Genomic DNA, 16,159 nt, shown 5'->3' on the forward strand with positions numbered 1-16,159 from the left:
TGGCAATTCTTGTACATGAACCGGACGGAGAAACATCCATGGGCATCTGGATGAAAAAAATACCATACTGGTATGTGGTTTCGGTTCAAATCCACTCTGGATACCCAGGGGTGAAAAAACATCTGTCCTCCAACAACATTCCTGTCTTGGTGTACCCACATTATTGATTGGAACATCCTCTAAGAGTTCTGCTACTCACTGTAGCTCACCCCAAGTAAAAGGGATCTGCAACTGTCATCTGCTAGTAAAAGCATCACAAAGGACTCGGTGTGTTCAGGCCAGGTTTGTGAGCTGGTGTATGGCAAGAGCCAGGACCTCGGGTTTTGGTTACCAGTTTAAAAAGACCTGCATCATTGCAGATGAGAAGGTTAATTCACAAGCTGCTGCTTACCCTGCAAATTAAGCGTAATTGGTCTTTAGATAGAAAACTATAATTTATCCCTCTTTTTTACATCTAGCTATTGGTGCTGGGTTTTGGTCTTTTTCGTTCGTTTTGCTTGTTTGGTTTGTTTTGTTTAACTACTCTGCTTGGGGCCTTTCCCTGGGTCCTAAGACCTGCTTTCTAGTGAAACCTTAGCTTTGATCTGACTCATTTGAAGTCAAACCTTTGAGCCCATGCTGTGTGTTCATCATTTTACTTCAGAAAGCTTTCTTAAGTTTCGTTTTTCCACAAAAGAGTAAGTTTGGGAGGTGTTGCTAAATTCTGCTGAGGTAAAGTCGCATCCAGTTTTCACTTAGACAAAAAATTATTGTTTCTTTATTGTCTATTATTCACAGCATGAGTGTTTTCAGCATAACTTGCTTGGTTTCAACGGGCATGGGTCTACAGCGTTTGGATGCTGGCTGTACGAGTGCAGTGGGACGACAACGGATGAGCTCCGCGGTGCCGGTAGGAGCCAAGCCACGCGTGACCGGGCCCGGGGCGGGTGTGGAGCCCCGCTTACCCTCGAGCAGCTGTTGCTCAGGCGGCTGCCGCCGTCGGGAGATGCTCTTCCACCGCGGTGGCCGAACAGAGGTTCTGAGCTGTCTTCCCCCTGAGGACGGGCCTTCGGAGTTCTCACGCTGAAGCGGGCGGCTCCCACCTTTTGTGCGGCCCCGCGTCCAGGCTCGCCCTCAGCCCCGCGCTGAGGCGCCTCGGCGGGCGCGGCGGGACGGCCTGCCACGGGCAGGAGGCCGGGCTCCGGCTGCAGGACGTCCGGCGCAGGGAGCGGGGCTGGCGCCGCCGGGCGGGGGGTGCCCGGGGTCCGGCCGGGGCCCAGCCCCGAGGGCGGGGCCGGGGGCAGAGCGGTTTCCTCAGCGCCGGGCCCGGAACGTAGCGCCGCGGGCCGGGCGGCCGGAGCGGGATCGGCCCGGCGGGGGGCGGTGGCGGCCCCCTGAAGAGCAGGAGGCGGAGCTAGAGCGCGATGGAGCAACAGGCGCCGCCGCCCGCCCCGCCGGGGGCCGTAGCGGGGGGCCGGGCTCGGCGGGAGCGGGACGCGGAGCTTCCCCGGGTGAGTTGACTCCGGATGGGCGGCGTGTACTGTTAGCGACGGCGGGAGCGGCCCCTCGGCCCGTCCCGACGGCCGAAGGAGGCGGGAAGGAGCTGCGGGGCCGGGCGTGATCACTGCCCGCGGGCGCCGGAGGGAAGTTGCGGACGGGCCGCTGTCCTGGCCCGGAGCGGGAGCCCGCGGGGCGGGCGCAGGCCCTGCGGCCGGCGACGGGGTGAGGTGAGGGGCAGGGCGGCGGCGGGGCAGCTCCCGCGGCCGGGCGCGGGCGTGCGGGGGAAGCGGTGGGTGTCCGGCGGGGCCGCCAGGCCTCGGGTGCAGCCGCAGTCGCCTGGCCCGGCGCTCGGCTCCTTTCGCCCTGGGCTTCTCGACGGGCCGGGAGCGGCGCCGCCTCCCCGGTGTCCCGATGGGTTCGGGTCCCCCGCCCAGCAGCTGACCGCGAGGGCAGCACAGCGCTGCGGCGGGGAGCGCCGTCAGTCCGGCCCGGGTGCCGGCGCGGGGCGGGCAGCGTGGAGCGGCCGCCCGTGTGCGGGTGTTCCAGGTACGACTTTCCTCCTCCAGGTGGCTGCAATGGGCACCCTCGCGCCAGAGCGCGGGTGTCAGCGTGAGGGTTCTGTTCTCTGGGCTCCCCGATGGGCAAAACCACCCGGGCTTGTCTTGTTAGAACCTCGGAACTGCCTTGTCCAGGTGCTTTGCAGCGCTGCAGAGTTTACTGCTCTGCTGCAACCGATGGTGCAGGCACGCGTTCTCAAGCAGACCTACTTCAGCTGGGCATGCCAGCCATTGGAAAAGTTGTCAGTAACTTGCCTGGAAGAGCTTTGTTACTAGCACAGTTTGGAGTCTGGAGGCTGGATTCAGTCAGTGCATCTTGGTTGACAGCAAACGTCATTAAGGCAGTTCTGTATGTTCGCTGTAATCCGGATTGGTGATTAAGGATGGGATGTGTTACCCCTCTCGGCAGTCCCTACACCTATAGTTTAATGTTGGAGCCACAGGGATATCCCTGGTTGTCCCCAGTGAAGGGAGAGTTGAAATGGCTGGGGTGTCTATGCCTTCTTGTCCTTCCTCCGCTTCTTCTTTTGGAGCTGTTCATTGTTTACTTGTGGATGTCTTTAATTTTTCTTGGAGGCTTGCACAATGTTAGACAATATCATCCCTGTTGTGCTTTCTTCTGGTGTTGAGCGAGAGCTCTTCAGGTGCTAATGAAACCCTTTAAAGAGAGTTTTTTGATGAATGGGTGAGTAGGTGTGCCTTCAGTATGGGAAGATTTCTGTCAGCAGTAGGGCTGGATTTCTTCTGGTTTTTGGGTAGGGGGAGGTTGTCTGTTTTTTGAAGTCCTAGGTCATACCAGTGTATATGATTACTGATTATTATTAGTCATAACATCAGTTATTATTATTATTACTCATACTCTGTACTATCCTAATCTTAATTTTAAAGAGGTGCAATGTACTGCTGCAACAGCATCAGTCTGTGTGTGTATTTCTGATGGATATTGATCAAGTCTTGTTTCCTGTCTCTTCACGGCTGCGTTATCCCCTCTTGACTGAGGCTGAAAGCCTCTTCCTTGCCCGTTGTGTGTCCCGGCTACCCATTTCTTCTGCTTCTGTGGGGCAGGTCACTGGAGATGGGGCTGCAGGGGTGCAGTGCCTGCTACCTGTGTGTCAGTGGGTGCTGCTGTGGGCCACCAGACCTGTGCTCCCTTCAGAGAAGACAACAACGTTGTCCCACAACAGTTGAGCGGTTTGTGGCAGACAACAGAATCCAGGGAGCACATGCATCTGCCGCCTGACAAGTCTTCCTCAAGGGACTTTCCTGTTCAGACCTGGTGTTTGCTGTGTTACTGATTTGTCAGTCTGTTGTCATCATGTCTGTCTGCCTGTGGCTAACTGACAGTTCAGAGGAAAAGGTCAGATTCCTTATTGGTGATTTAGAATTTAATTATTCAGAACAACCAAATTCAAGATTCTGTGCTCCCTTTAGCTTATACTAGATCTTTCTTTTACATTTATGATAGATCTGTTGGATGACAGTGGGAGCAAACGACTCCTTAGACTAAGGGTATCACAGAATCATAGAATAGCAGGGTTGGAAAGGACCTTGAGATCATCTGGTTCCAACCCTCCTGCCATGGGGAGTCAACTTCTATTTCTTTTCCATGGCTCAGTGTCGTACTAACCATCTCTTAATAAGAAAATGAGATCCTTTCTGCTTTAATTTCTCATTCTTCATCTCAATTTTTCTGTACTGTTTTCACTCTTGTTTCTCCCATTCCTTAAGAATTTCAACTCTTTTCATATTTTCCTTTGAAATGACTGACAGTAACATACTGTATTGTTGGTGCTGAGGGACTGTTCCTGATCTGTAAGCTTATTCAGCCTGGAGGAGGGAAGACTCTGGGGAGACCTTAGAGCAGCTCCCAGTGCCTAAAGGAGCTACAGGAAACCTGGAGAGGGGCTTTAGACAAGGGTCTGTAGGGACAGGACAAGGGGAATGGCTTTAACCTGCCAGAGGGGAGATTGAGATGAGCTCTTAGGCAGTTCTTGCCTGTGAGGGTGGTGAGGCGCTGGCATAGGTTGCCCAGAGAAGTTTGCATTACATACGTGATCCAAATAGTGTTTTGCAGTGTGTTTGCAGTGAAATTGGGTTTGTTTCTCAATGGTATTTAAAAATAACATTTGTACAACTGAGTTCTATCTGCTTTTGGACTATTTACTTGAAAACAGAATTTTGTTTCTGAACTGAAGTCTTTTGCAAAAGTATGAGGGCATAATTTGATCTGTGTAACCTTCACTTTTGAAAATTATGTATGAACCAAAAAGTACTGTTTAAATTTAGCTATGAATTGCATAGTTGTTGTTACAATTTTTAGCAACATGTAGCATAGCTGAAATTAGAGAGGATCTAACTGATGCTACAATTGCAGATCTGTCCAAGCTCAGCATTGGGAGCTCAGAGTGGCTTCTCAGTTTTAGAAAATTCTTTAGAAAAGACATCTTTTTCTTTAGAAAATCAGTTTCCTTCCTAGTGATAAGTTCGTATTTAAAATACTTTTGTCTCTAATTGCAATGAAGAACTAAAGAAGTAAAATATTTGCAGAGCATATATTCTATCAGGAATTTTATTGAAATGCGGTTGTTTGCTGTTTTTTGTCTTTTTTTTTTTTTAATACAATAGTGCTGGAAGTGATGGGTTTATGTTCAAGGTATTTATTCTTTTTGATTTATTTATGCTTTTAGATGAGATGCCTTTTTATGATATAAAAATTAGATTTCTCTGAACATTAAAAATCCCTTCTAGTATTTTCTTTTAAAAATTTGGAAGTTTGACTTTCAAATTTTCTGGTCTTTCAGCGTGTATGGGTTATATATTTTATTTGCTGAATGTTCTGTTTCTATAGAGGACTAAGTTTAGCAAGCTTGATCTTGGAAGATAAACATTCTTGTCATGTAGGTTTCTCTGTGTCCAACTCACTGTTTGCTTTGTGAGGTTGGGAGTTTGTCTGTTCTTCAAAAGAAAAAAGTCTGAAGAAAATGGTGTGTTTTAAACACTCCTTGGATGGTCAGTAGCATTGTCTTGAGCACCTCTTGCAAGAGGAGGTGGCGCTTTCATCAGTGAAGGGAATAAAGTGCTGAGTCTAATTTGAAGCAGACCTTGTGGGAGGTTCTGTCCAGTGTGACCTCTGCTCCAGGAGCTGGTTTCTGGTGCCATGTGCTGGTTTGGAGAAGTGAATCTGAGGAGCTTGTGCCATCCTCTTCTTTATCAGAAATGCATGATCTCCTACCTTTAAATGTCTGCTACATCCTCTTCTGCACTTCATTAGAACCTTTTTTGTTCTGCTGCACTAAAGAACTTCTGCTTCTTCTCTAGATTTGGTTTGGTACATACATGTGCCTTCTGTAACAAAGCATTGAGCACCCTAAGTATGTGCATTGCCGTCACCTTCCACTCTATTAGTAGAAGAGCAGTTGTGACAGGGAAGCAGGGATGGCTTTTTAATGAGTACTTCTTGAGTGTTGGTGCCATCGTAATACTCTTTTTTTACTTGTGGTTTGAGTGTCTCAGTTTTGTTCTGTGGTTCTTTCTTTTACCTAGTGATGTTTTACTGCCTTACGTAGTTCTCATGACTGCAGGAATTAAACAATAACATATTTCGGAAATTGCCATCACAGTTTCCTTTAAAATAGTTTGGTTATTTTGTTTTTTGGTATTTTTTTTTCTTTTCCCCCCCTCTTTTTCATGAGATTATTGAGCTTCACAGGATGTTAGAGGCCGAAACCACTTTACTTGGACTAAGAGGATGTCTCCTCATGGATTCTCTTCCTTGTTACAGACTCACAGTATGATTCTGGGGGGATCATTAACAGCTTTGTGTTTCTGTTTGTTCCTGCATAATAAACAGTAAAGGCAGCTTCGTTTGACTTGTGCATTCTTTCGGCTCACTGGTGCTCCTGGATATTGTGCCTGATGAGACGTGCCCTCGCACAAACAAAATAAGTAGTTTAGAATCTTGCTTCAGTCCTAACCGTGGAAGATGTCAAAAGAAAAGATGCCTGTATCTTAGCGTGTTCTGTTCCTTTCGGTAGACTGGTTTGGTCCTTGTGATCAGTTAGATGTATCATACAACTATTATTCATATTAGCTGTGCCAGAAATTTGAATTGAGGTGCCTGACCTACCTGAACTGAAATAAGCTGAATTTGTACTGCAGACGTTTATTTTGCTCATGAAGATCTTAGGGTTTGCAGAACTGTAGCAGGAAGCTATTGAAGCTAAGAACATAGCAGGATTCCAAAATGTTTCTCTAAATGTATATAGATTAAAGCAACTTCTGTTGCTGTTACAGCTGACAACTTTGAAAATGGTGGCACTTGACACTGTGTGAGGGTGAGTGTGTGTTCATGGGGCTGTTTGCTGGTTTGTTAACACGATTTCCAAGGATCGTGGTCGGGATGATCTCTGACATACGCAGTATCACTGGAGTCCTTGCACTGGCTCTGACGTTCAACCTGTGTTTGCCCTCTAATACCTTTATTAATTTATGATCGTTCATTTTCTCAGATCATTCTGAAAACCGATGTACAAGAGTTCTTCAAGCTCTTAGCCTGGCCTTGCTTTGAGTGCTGCTGAAAGTTCAGCTGCTTTCAGAAACTTTTGACTTGTTTGAATTCCTTTCAGGCCCCAGGTAAAGGTTATATATCTTTTTTTTTTTTGAGCAGTATATTGCTCAGGTTAAAACATTCCGCACTCCTTATATACAATAAGCATTTCTGTAAGACCTAATTGGATTTTCTTGCCTGTAGGGACTCTGATGTGTTGGTTCTAGGTGTGTAAAACCAAGTTTTCCACTGTTGTGGTAATTTCCATGAACAAAGCTAGTGTGGAAATAAGAAGAGTGTGAAAATTCATTAGCTGCTTTGACTTTAATGGTTGGAAAAAGGACATGGTAGTGTTTATGTCTGCCCACAGAGAATCTTACACAATGACAGCGTGTTTGCAGGAGGAGGCAGAAATATAATTTCTTGGAATTAAAGATACTGCTGAAACTACAGTGGAAAAAGGGAGGTGAAGATGAAGGAAAATGTGAGAAGAATGGCATTTCCTTTGGCTTCTTTCATTTTCCTACAGCAATCAACTCTACGTGTGAATCACGGTATCTCTGGGTGGTTACTTGTGCTCTCCCTGGCACTTGGGACTCACCAACATTTTGAAAGAACAAAGTTTTTGGTTTGATCTGCTGTAGACAGGACAAGAAACAGGACAGTTACTGATACAAAGGAGATCTGGAGTGCATATTAGAAAATACTTTAATGATGAAAATCATGAAGCAGTATAATGACATTGCCTGAGTAAAACATGGAGTCTCCTTCAGTAGAGTAGTTTAGAAACAGTTTGGAAAAACACCTGTCAGAAAAAATTGGGTATAGTCATAAGGAAAAGAAGAGATCAGTAGTTTCTAATTTGATGCTTTTCTATTGTTGTTGTTTGACTTAAGGAGGGGGGGAAAAAATAAAGTCCATAGACCATTCGATGCTTGAGACAGGATGTGAGTGTGCGGCTTGCTTCCCTTCCACCTAAAAATATGCCTCAGCTTGCTCTGGTAATGTATTTAAGCCTTGCAGTTGTTGTCTTGAGTAACAATATGTGATATTCTTAACCTTTTTTGGTCTGCAGGACTGAAAACAGAGGACTTCAATCTGAACTATAGTAGTCAAAACCTTTAATGAATATTTCCGAGTACTTTATGTGTTGCCTTTCATCAAATATGATTTTACGTCAGAATTCACAACTGGCTGGTACTCAGAGTTGTACAAAGATATCGCTGCGATTTCGAGGGTCCTTGGGAGAGAGTAGGATTAAATGAGGAGAAAGGATGTTCCAGAATCCATGGAGCTAGGACTTTCTACAGCTCACTTTGAATAATAATCTTTATAATTAGAAGGCTTAAACCTGTTTTTCTTTGTGGTTTTTTTTTTGTATGAAGTTGATGCTCTGGGAAGGTGGCTCTGCCAACGATGACTGTTCTGTTGCTAAAATAAATTGCGTGCCCCACAAATTTCTGTGAGTGCACCCAGTTCCAAAGACTCAGCCTTGCCTTCCCGTTTATGAGCAGTCTGCAGCCTGCAGGTAGCTGGATATAGGGGTTAGTGAGCAGATGTACCAGTGCAAGTTCTTTGGTTTGAAGAGAATTTATATATTCTTCCACTGTCTGTGCACACATGTGCTTCTGTGTGATTGACCTATCAAACTTCAGATGAAATGAGCTTCCTTACCCGTTGACTCTGCTTCATGGCATAGAATCAAATAGTATGGCTGAGGAGGAAAAACTTGTGAATATGTGCAGTGAAGATATTAAAATAGACTACAACTAGCATTATGCCTGAGGAAGGCAATAAGTCTTCTAGAAGATATCCTTCATAGGGAATGATATGTTTTGTAAGGGCCTTTTCTGTTACTTCTGTACCCCCCAAAAGTCAATAGATAAACAACTTACTTTTTTAAGACTCTGACTCTGAATTGCTGGTTTGTTCTGCAGTGATGCTCGGGTCTGTAATTGCTGCTGTACATTTTCTAATATTTTGAGGGGTTTTTTTGTTTCTTTGGGTAGCATTTCTTAGCACTAACATATAATTCCTGTTCCCCTTCCTACTCAGATTTCTTTCTTTGGATCGAAATCTTTTGGGAGAAGAAGTGCTGACAGTCCCATGTTGAGCAAAGCTGAATTTGTTGAGAAAGTTCGCCAGAGCAACCAGGCGTGCCACGATGGTGACTTCCACACAGCAATCGTGCTGTACAACGAGGCTCTGGGAGCTGACCCTCAGAACTGCATTCTCTACAGCAATCGCTCGGCAGCCTACATGAAAATCCATCAGTATGACAAGGCCTTAGATGATGCGATCAAAGCACGGCTTCTAAACCCCAAGTGGCCAAAGGTAAGGAAGTGCATTTGTCTTCTGGGGAAAGAGTAACTCCTTTGGGATTATTATTCACATACGTAACACCTAGTGTAAACAAGTGTGTATATTTCTGTACTAAAGTGTGGGGTTTTTTTTTTTTTTTGTTTTTTTTTTTTCCTAAAATCTCCAGATAATATCTTTTGTGTTTAAAAGTTGTTTGACTTGAATTTCCTGTTGGGTATTAAACTGTTTTCTCTGTAAATGTATTTTTCCCCAGTGGGGATATGGTACTATTTTAAACCAGCATGGTTTCTGGATTGTGAACACCAGACATTTCTTAATTTTAAACCTAGTCAGCATTCAGTAGCATCCAGGAACATTTTGTTGCAAAACCTCAGGTAGCATGGGCATTCTTATTAGTAATGGAGCAATAAGGCCTTTCACAATCATGTTCAAAGAGTGTTTATGTGCAGTGTATTTTGGATATACATTTGCAAAAATGTGTATCGGCATTCTTAGTAAGATCTGACTATGCAAGGAAACATTTTGTAAAGAGCAAATGGTGTTGGTTGCTTGTTCCTTCTGGGGCTATTTCCCACTGGCTGCAGTGGATTGCTTCAGTAGCTGATTGACCCTAGGCTTGCTCAGGGCCAGCCCTTTGCGGCAAAAGTACTGTATGTCTACAACTGATATTCAGGAAAATCATGCTTCTACTGCGCCTCCGCAACCACCACCAAAACACAATAAATCTGAATTTTGGTCATTTTCTACAAAAGTTGAAATGTTAAAACATGTCTTTCTGGCATCTGTTTGATCTGAAGTGAAAAACATTATTTATAATAACTGCCGTTGTTATCAGCTTGTGCTGTAAAATGGTATAGACTTAGTTTATGGTTCAGGCTGGTCTGGAGGCAGTTTGTTAGATGGCTTGTGTATTGCATCCACCGCTTTTTCCTTCTGTTCCTGCCCAGAGCTGGCTGATTGTATCTGTTTAGCCTTTTCCATGGCCATTGGCCAGTGAATGTCCCACAGGTCCACTGCCAGCTGAACTTGAAACTTGGTCCGTCCCTCATGATGGAGCTGTGAAATGGATTTGCCTCTCACTGCCCAACCGTTGGAATGTGACTGTTCCCACACTGAGCGCCAGCGAGTTGCTTTCTGTCTTGGAGCCCTCAGTTCACGGCTTTTAAACCAAGCTCTTAGCAGAGTTGAGGACTAAGTTGTATGAATACAAGCATTTAGAATTGTTGGGTTTAATGCTAATGAGTTTTGCAAGTGCTATATGATCACATACGTGCTAGAAGCAGCTAGTCTAACTTTCAGAGATTGTAGTGAGATGTAATGTGAATCATCAGATCATCCCACATCATTTTACTGTAGAGGCTCAGTCATGACCTCTAGGATAGTAGGTATATTGCAAGTCTGATCTGCAATGAGATCTGATCTTTTATTGTCAAGGCCTTTCATCAGCTGGATTGTAGGTCACTAAGGTGTTGAACAGGAAGCGATTTATAGAGGTCAGGGTTTGATGGCACTGTCTGCCTTCATGTGCAGTCATGATAGAGGTCTCATAAAAATGGCTTGGCAGGGAGTGCGTCCTGGCTCTTAAAAAGGAGCCGTCATCCTACTACAGTAATTGAGATAATGAAAATCCACAGCTGAATGGATTACTTTTTTTTATCCTCTGTGTGTTCATTCCATCTGGAATTGAGATTTTCACACTCTTTTACGTAGTACTTCCCTTTTGCTTTGAATCGTTGTTTCCACAAAAATCATCTGCAATGACTTAGGTTTTAGAAGAAAATGAAAGATTTTGCCAAGCTCTGGTTGTCATTAGTCTGGCTGCTCCACAGTGAGGGTGCCTGTTGGCTTAAGACATCTGTATCTGCAAATTGAGGCCAGTCGCTGCCACTATGTCTTCATTGTGTCTCTTGAATTTGCGCTAGTTTGATGAGCACTAGTTGCTTTAGTTGCTGGATCTGACTGAAGTCTGTTGGTGATACTTCCCTGTTTAAAAATAATTCATGTTAATTCTGTTTCCATAAAATATCAGCAAGGGCAAAGAAAGCAATTGGTATCTGGCAAGCTCATTTGAACACCCAGTTACAAGTGCAAGCCTGTTAACTTTGAAATCCACACCTATTAGCTAAGCTCTACTAATTTTTGGACCTGTTAAAAAAATGAGATTCTTTCTGCTTTCAGCATACCAGCTATAGCAACTGTCCTAGTTGCTATAGGTTAATGTAAGTCAGTGCATAAGAGAAATGCTAATACTTGGCACTATTTTACCACTATGAGATGGCTGTTTATCTGCTTGAGGGGATGATGAATTCTGCATCCCTCCAGACTGAACTGTATTTTGCAGGGATTTTTTGACATTTCCATGAAACAGTGACAGAAAACAGCACTGCAGCAGAGGCATTTTGGTGCTTGCAGTAGCTGGAGCTCTTGGGTTACTCTTCCTTTATGGAAAAGCACAGAGGAATCTTTGTTTCTTTTTATTTAGTTGAAGGACACAAATATAAATGAGTTTTCTGACTGAACTGGAAAACAACTTTTGGACAGATGAGGCAGAGGTGAAGTTAGACACTGTCCTGGCTACTGGGTGTGGTTTTGTCCCTCTTTCCGTTTTCCTGACAGATAAATGGGGTGGTCACCCACCCCCCAACTACCTTGTGAAGTGCCAGTCCTCTCTCTGGGTGGTAAGGAGGAATGATGGGTAGCGTTGGTGTGCTCCTCTACTGTTTCTGATTACTGGGAGCTGTGCTGATCCGACAGACATGCTTTGGAAAGCACAGATGGGAAATCCTGGAACAGAGGCAGCTTAAGTTTGTGTGGTATGTTTTCCTCATTTTCAACATTTACGTCTTCCAAAATGTGTGCTTGTATTTTTATCACACATTTAATTCTAATTTTAGCTAGAACAAGGAAAGGTGTACTTTGGGGGCAAATTGATTAGTCTGATGTGTTTTGAACACAGAAATTTCAGGTTGGATTGGATATCTGATATCAGAAAATATGCAGTGGTGTTTGTAAACTTACTCCGGGTCTGGATGGTTGTTGGTTAGTGAGGCTTGGTTTGAAGAGCTTTCCCTACATAGTACATGGACTTTTTAATTTATTTTTGTGTGTGTTTGCAGCTTGTCAGTGTGAGGCAGCAGGAGGGCACTGTCAGAAGTGGAACACTTATGGTGTTATATTTCAATATCGAATATGGTGCATATTTCAATATCAAAGCTGCTTTATAGTTTGTTTTATTTTTTTAATAATTATTTGTTTTTTATTGATAGAACAGAACAGGGAAAATTGAAACTTATGTATACAAAATCTAAGCAATGTTATTAATTAGCCAGAAGAGGGAGCTTAACAGGTGTAGCCTGAGTTTCAAGTGCAGAACCCGGTTGCCTTTTACTTAGCAAGTTGAAAAACTAATTTGAATCCAAGTTTTATGAGATTTAAGCTACTAACTGAAATTCTCTTTGTTTCTCTTTCTTCGTTATCCCAGGTATGCAATTTGTAAATTCTTACATTCCCTTGGTTTTGTTTTTTTTTTTTTTCTTTTATCATCAGCATTTACAGTGCTAATGGGGAATATCACAATCTTATATGTGTTTGAAATAAATGTATTTTCACTCTCTAACTGGCTGATGCTTTAAGCTGATCCTTTCTTCAGAGGATGGCAAGCAAAACCAAAACAAAAACCATTGTGAAATAAAGCTGTGAAATGAGGCAGTGCAGAAAGTGAGAAAGTGGTGGTTCTTGCTTTCATGCTTTCAAATACAATTGTGTTTGCCTGAGAGGGTTGGCTTCTAACTCCTATCCTGAAAATATTTTGTCTACATATCACTGGGAAATGCAAAGGTAACAGAATATTTCAGGAATTGTGTTTTGGGAATACCCTACAAACAAATTGGATCAGGCTCATTTTATTCTTCAGTTTCCCACCAAACAGTTTATTTTGCTTTGCTGTTGGTCAGGCTCTAGAAAAGTTTTATTCAGTTTCTGTTTTCAGCTGTGCAGCCTGAGTGCCTGGGGAATGGCAATGAAAATGAAGGGATATATATTCTGTGACTCTGACACCTGAATGGTCTGTTCTAGTTCTTGAAGATTTTGTGCTATTTTTTAACCTTTCCATTGCAGAAAAAACATGCCGTGGCTTTAAATGATTTACACTTGGGCCTAATGCTGTACTAAAAGGTAGATTTCAGTAACAGTTGCAGATGTATACTGATTGTGCCTCACCAGAGGGCAGTGATAGTTAACGCAGAGGTACAAAGGCCTACTCCTAGTAAGAACACAAAAATACTTACGTAAAAGGTACATTTTTTCACTAATCCCAGATAAAAGCATTCACTGCATGTTGTGGGGTTAACTTGGAGAGTCTCCTAAGACTTGGGGCATACTTACAGTTTGCCCTGTGCCTGACCAGACTTGTGCTGGATTTTGACTGCTTGTTACTAACGGATGCTATAGACAAACAAACATGTTGAAAAGTACAACATGATAGTTTTTTGTATTTTGGGGATGATTTTATTTAGATTCAGCAAGACACTTATTTAAAACAGTTTATACTTACATGCCAAATAGTTCCAAGTGTAATGCAACTATAAATGGGTGTATTTTGCTTTCTTGAACCCGCGTAGTCTTTCTTGATCTGGTTAGCCGAAGTAGTTTTAGACTCCACGTGTCTGGGTCTGCACATGTCAAAAACTCTTCAAATCCCACAGTTGCTTGGGTGTCAGTCCAAGTATACAAAGTGCTTCAAAGTGTACATAGGTAACCTGTATCCTATGTTCATTGGTCTTGCTCTGCTAGACCCAGCTGCATAAAATGGTGTTTATCAAATCAGGGATCTCTGTTTAAATGAAAGATCAATCCTGTGCAGTATGTTCTCCTATACTTCTATTTTTACTTGAATCTTTATGATATCAAATAGATCTATTAAATACTACAGGTTTTGTTTGATAGAGCAACATTTTGATGTTTATGTCATACTAATATATACTTCATACTAACTAAAAAAAAAAAAAAAGAAAAAGGAATTTTTCTTTAACCCCCCCCAATTTGCCTTTCCCCAGCCGCTGTTTCTAATAACCCTTGTGGGAGGCTGGTTCCAATCTTCACAGTCTCTGAGATTTTATGAAGCATTTTCTGAGTTCAGACTTTCTTTGGGGGATGGGGAATGACAATGTCTTAGAGAGAAATACTTTTTAGTATTACAGAGTTGCAGCATTGCTGAGGTCGGAAGGGGCCTCTGGAGATGGACTAGTCCAGCCCCCCCACACTCAAAGCAGGGTCACCCAGAGGAGGTTGTCCAGGATGTTGTAGCAAGATAACCTGAAGTATATAGAACAGCTCATTCTTACGCTACAGTAATAAAGAGGTAGCTGAACAAATTGAAAAGTGACATATTTAAAATGAATGCAAAGAAATATTATTTTCAGATAATCTATTCTTGGTCCACTGGAACTGATTGTCACGGTGTGTTATTGAAACCATTAGTGTAGCCATCTTTTGAAAGGACTGGAAACTTCCACATGATGAGAGTACCTGGATTACAGAAAAGTTCCAGATGGAGTAGATGGATGAGAAATGACGTTTAATTTCTGGGGATGAGAGTCAGTCATTAGTGCAGATTTTCTGGAGCAGGAGGGAGAAGGCTAGCCTGTATCTTCAGGTTTCTCTTCCTGGTGTCACTCTTGGAAGCATCCATGCAGACAGCTCCTGGCAAGGACCAGCCTGGTGGAGCACAGGTCTTGCTGTGCCTGGAGTTCCCAATGGTGTGTTTCAATCTGTGCTAGGATGGAAATATTAAATATTTGTAAGATGACAAGCAAACACTTCATTTGTTAGATTTAGATGTGCTAGCTGAGGTGCACTTTGTATCACATAGACATTTTCTCAGGCTTATAAGAACGAGGATTTTGGGTGCTGTACTTTCCTTTTTTTTTTTTTTTTTAACTTGTCTTTTATTTTACAGGGTAAATACTATTTTTTTTTTTAAATAGTAAACAGTTGAATAGTAAATGCTATTGTAGTGTTGTCTAAGGTTTGTGGAATTTTCTAACTGCAGAAATATTTTCTGTCTTTCAGCAGCTGGGAAGGGAGATGTTCAAAGCCTGTAACAGGAAAGTAGCAGCCTTGGAGGCATATGTGGGGATTTGATTAGGGTAACCTGTGTCCCGGTGTCAGCACAGGAGGCTGTACAATGTGGTGGTGAGGGAGTTTTTTCCTTTGGTTTTCAAAGTGCCTAACTGGAAAAAAGCTGGCTTTATTTAAACTGAATGTCTGAGCATTTGCATCATTCCAGTTCTCAGGCTACTGGAAAAAATTACAAACATGTGGCAGAATAAGAATAAATTCGTATGTGTCTTTATACTTAATTGGGGAGAACAGAAGGAGGGTTTAATGATAACATTGCCTGTAGTACTGGGGAAAGATTACGCTCCTGACTTCTGCTACCAGTTGATTTGCCTCTGTGACTGCAAGCTCTTCAGAAGCACAGTGAGGTTTTGTCTCCTCCACTTCATTTAAAAATATGGCTTGTTATATGTAGATAGAGAAGAAAAATGAAAGAAAAGAAAGAAGTGGAGTTTGAGGCACGAGGCCTTTGGGTGTTTAAGATGTGGGAGGGTTGTTGATGCTGTCATGTAACTGCAGGAATTCATCAGAAGAGCTTGTGCTGGTGTTTCGTTAAGTGACTCTAGCTGTCAGTCATGTGACCAGCCCTCACAAGAAAAAGGGACATTTGCTCCTCCTCGTGCTCCTACTTGCCAGTGCTTGTTAGAAACGCACCCTCATGTGCCGTGGCAATCCGTAACCACCTAAAAGCTGCTCAGTGAGTTGCAAGTGGAGTGCCCACCCTCAGCTGCATATAAAACTTTTGAGCAAAGAATGTGACTTGACCACGTAGCTTTTCATGAATAGGCCTCTTGTTTTTAATTTGATGAGCAAGGAACTTTCCAGTCCTGTCCTCCGGCTTCCAATCTGTCTTTAATTTGCAGAAAGATGCATTCCAGTTTTCCAGGCATAAAACTGTTTAACGGATTTTTCTGGCTTTGCTAGAACTTGCTGTGTTACGTGATCCTGAGGTTCATGCGTTTGTTTCTGTCTTCCTACCTCGCAGAGTCCCAGCAGAGCTGAAGTTGGGTGGGACTTCTGGGGATTGTGTAGCGCAGCCTCCACTGCCGAAAGCAGGGTGAGCAAAGCAGGTTGTCCAGGGCATTGTCTAGTCAGGTTTTGAATATCTCCAAGAATGGAGACTCCATGACCCTTCTGG

General features: G+C 43.4%; 1 protein-coding gene across 2 annotated transcripts in view; it reads left to right on the plus strand.

Annotated features, from left to right (window-relative positions):
• The first annotated feature begins 1,403 nt into the window (after positions 1-1,403).
• The window catches only part of TTC28 (tetratricopeptide repeat domain 28), a 124,322-nt gene continuing 109,566 nt past the window's right edge, over positions 1,404-16,159 (plus strand). Inside the window, exons 1-2 of one of the 2 annotated variants that reach the window (XM_030502127.1) lie at positions 1,404-1,490; positions 8,638-8,916. In XM_030502127.1, the coding sequence (XP_030357987.1) occupies positions 1,404-1,490; positions 8,638-8,916 (366 nt within the window). Of the gene's footprint in view, positions 1,491-6,548; positions 6,669-8,637; positions 8,917-16,159 lie in introns of those variants that run through there. The other variant, XM_030502128.1, reaches the window with a different exon arrangement.

This window comes from Strigops habroptila, chromosome 11 (genome assembly GCF_004027225.2).
Source record: "Strigops habroptila isolate Jane chromosome 11, bStrHab1.2.pri, whole genome shotgun sequence".
Taxonomy (NCBI): domain Eukaryota; kingdom Metazoa; phylum Chordata; class Aves; order Psittaciformes; family Psittacidae; genus Strigops; species Strigops habroptila.